At 49.1% G+C, this 3,094-nt stretch overlaps 1 protein-coding gene across 1 annotated transcript; it reads right to left on the bottom strand.

The window, feature by feature from the left end:
• Positions 1-582: 582 nt before the first annotated feature.
• On the bottom strand, positions 583-2,386 carry C10H1orf68 (chromosome 10 C1orf68 homolog). The gene is made up of 2 exons (XM_032303181.1): positions 2,336-2,386; positions 583-1,560 (listed from the first exon to the last, which is right to left on the bottom strand). Exon 2 carries the CDS (start codon positions 1,537-1,539, stop codon positions 760-762), a length of 780 nt encoding a protein of 259 aa, XP_032159072.1. The 5' UTR covers positions 1,540-1,560; positions 2,336-2,386; the 3' UTR covers positions 583-759.
• Positions 2,387-3,094: the final 708 nt, after the last annotated feature.

Genomic DNA, 3,094 nt, shown 5'->3' with positions numbered 1-3,094 from the left:
GGAAGCCCAGGACCAGATGCTTAAGCCAAAAGGCTGACTCCTGGGGCTGTCTCCCTGGCTAACGTGGGGAGTTTCCACCTGCTGAATGGAAACCACCTGAGAGTGGTTCCCTATGCTTTCCCTCAGGTCTTTCCTCTGGGGCTTCAGGGGGCCAAACCCATCAGATGAGATAATGGAATCCATAGAGCCACTCCCACACAAGCAAGGGGCATCTTCTTAAGGCTCCTGAAGAGATCTGGTTTCACAGACCCTTCAACATCCAGGAAGCTGAACCCTGAGTTCACATGCAACAATCATGCTACCATGAGAGCCTAAGCATAGCCAATCACTCTCCTTACACTCATCAGAGGGCAGGAAAAAGGCATCTTCTGACCCCCAAATCTCCAGCTAACTTGCATGGGGAAGTTTATTAGGGGCATTCTAGAATGATCCAAAATCCCAGGCTAGGATTATTCCAGCTTGGTCTGCTTATTCATGTCCATTCAGACCTTTCCTCTTGTTGAGAAACAAGAGGAAGAGAGGAAGAGTTTCTGATAGAAAAGTAGAAATATGGACCAAATAGACAGGACACCACAATGAATTGCATTCAGAGCTTTATTCTTGCCAAAGTTTGGGGAGAGCGCGAACTCTAGCAGGCTGCCTTCATAGAGAAGCAAAGTACACAGTGAAGCAATGAGATTCTACATCATTGAGAATATAAGGAAGTGGGGGCCAGAGGCTGGTGAATGTTCCAGACGGTGGAGCAAGGTTCTTTTGTATTTAACAACAGCAGTCATCATCACGATCACAGCATGCAGGACCTCGGGACCTCATAGGGATAATTCCCAAGCAGCAGCACCCAGAGCCACAGCCACCACAACTGCAGCCCCCACAGCTGCAGCACCCAGAATCTTCGCAGCAGCCAGATGATCCTGAGTTGCAGTCTTGGGGCCGTTGGACCCAGCGTCTTAGGGGACTTACCCCAAAGGTCCGGGGAGCCAGGCAGCAGTAGCTGGTGGAACAGGGTGCAGAGCATGGATCAGGTACGCCACATGAGGTGGTCAAGTTACTTGCAGGAGCCTGAACATAGTAGGTCTGGCCAGGAGAAGGGCCCTGACCATAGCAAGTCTGGGTCTGGCAGGGGGTTGGGCACTTCACATAGGTTGTCTGGCACAGAGCTGGGTACTTCATGTATGTCTGACAAGGAGCTAGGCATTTCATATAGGTTGTCTGGGATGGAGCTGGGCATTTCACATAGGTCTGAGTCTGGCAAGGAGTTACACATTTCACATAGGTCTGAGTCGGGCATGGAGCTGGGCATTTAACATAGGTCTGATTCTGGCAAGGAGTTACACATTTCACATAGGTCTGAGTTGGGCATGGAGCTGGGCATTTTACATAGGTCTGAGTCTGGCAAGGAGTTACACATTTCACATAGGTTTGGGTCTGGGTTGGAGCTGTGCATTTCACAGAAGTACCTTTGGTACTCTGCACAGCTCCTAATCCAGAACCTTTCACGCAAGACGGGGGGATCTGTTGCTGCTTCTGCTGATCACACATCTTCCTGTGGTTTTGTAAAATCTGAAAAGAAAAGTCTCATTAGAACTAGAAGGTTTCCAGGGAAACCCTCAGCACCCCATATGAATAGAATGATCTGTAAGCAGGAACACTTTTGGGAAGGTCACAGGCACTCAGACCTGACATAGGGTGAACTCAAAGCCAGGGATCTTGCTTGGCTCTTGTGCCTGTGCCTGGACATGTGCCTCAGTTACCATAGTGGAAAATGAAGGGCTGGAAGGAGTGATGTCTTTTCTACCCAATTCTCCAAGCCTCCTCTTTTCTTACTCAGTTTGTTGCCTGTATTACAGATTCTCCTTAGAAAATTATTTCCCCTCATTGCGAGCTCTCTCAGGACTGAGTTTCTTATTCCTTCCTGCCAGGCCAGGCAGTATCCAGGGAAAGCAAGTTCTTGTCAGTAGACCCAGAACCAATGTGAGTCTCAGGTTGAGCCCTACAGAGCATGACAAGTCTGGAGTTTGAGTTTCCACCATTTGCTCTTCAGGCCGGCTGGACTATCACTTCCCCACATAAATGGATACATGAGTGGACTGCACAACTGCAATCAGGGAGAGAAAGTATGGTTGTTCTCTGACAACCCCTTCTGACACAAGGCCATTAGCTTGGCTCTAGTTCCGTACCTCTGCCTCTACCCTTCAGACCCCAGCCTCTGCACTTCCCACCAGCTCTACCCTAGCTCCTTCAACAGCCACCCTCATGCCTCATTTTGACCACCTTCAACCCACCCCAATGTCACCTCTCCTTCCTAGTTGTATCCCTAACCCAGGCATAGACTTACCTTCTTCACTGACAGGAGCAAGACGGGGAGAGGCCAAGGATCTGAGGAGCTGGCCACTAGGAAGGCCTTTTATAGGGTGGCAGTGAGGCAATTTAATGGCATCTGAATGAAGCAGAAGAGATCACGAGGACCAGGGCTGGCACTGCATTGGTGAGATTCCTCCCCAGTATGCCTGGCTCTTCACTCAGAGGCAGAGCATGTCTCTGCTTGACATTGAATTTTCCTGAACACAAGATAAATGATTCCTTTGACCTTCTTCATGAAACAACTCAGCCTTCTTTTCCTAGAAGTTATGAGAGTGGAGATGCCTATGAGATCTGTACCTATGAAGCTGTTTCTAGGTCACATGAGTCTTCAAGGACTTTTTCAAAATACAGTTAGCTTCTCAATTTTTCATACACCATGCCAAAAGCTATATTGTACCTCTCCTCAGCCTAAATAGTGAATTCTTCCTGAGGGGCCCCATGGTGGGTCCTGCTGGTTTGGGCTGCTGGGCCCAGTGGTCTCTGCCTCAGGATGGCAACAAACCCCGCCAAGAACTCCAGGTTTGCTCCATGGACTGGCAGGTTATTCTGTTTATTTAGGAAACTGGGTGGGTGCTTAATGATCTCAGAGCTCAGGCTCTATATCTAGGGTGTCTCTCCTCAGTTTATCATGCCCTATACCCCACATCCTCAACTTTGCATGCCCCATAACCTCTTTATCCTCACCTTTCTGGACCTCAATACTGGGCCTAGATACCAGCACAGTGGGAATTCC

Source organism: Mustela erminea, chromosome 10 (genome assembly GCF_009829155.1).
Source record: "Mustela erminea isolate mMusErm1 chromosome 10, mMusErm1.Pri, whole genome shotgun sequence".
Taxonomy (NCBI): Eukaryota; Metazoa; Chordata; class Mammalia; order Carnivora; family Mustelidae; genus Mustela; species Mustela erminea.
Note: the sequence above shows the minus strand (reverse complement) of the source record. Positions and strands in the feature narration are given on the sequence as shown.

What these genes read in the sequence shown, in the direction of transcription:
- C10H1orf68 (XM_032303181.1), bottom strand. Translation starts at nt 1,539, where the DNA reads ATGTGTGATCAGCAGAAGCAGCAACAGATCCCCCCGTCTTGCGTGAAA.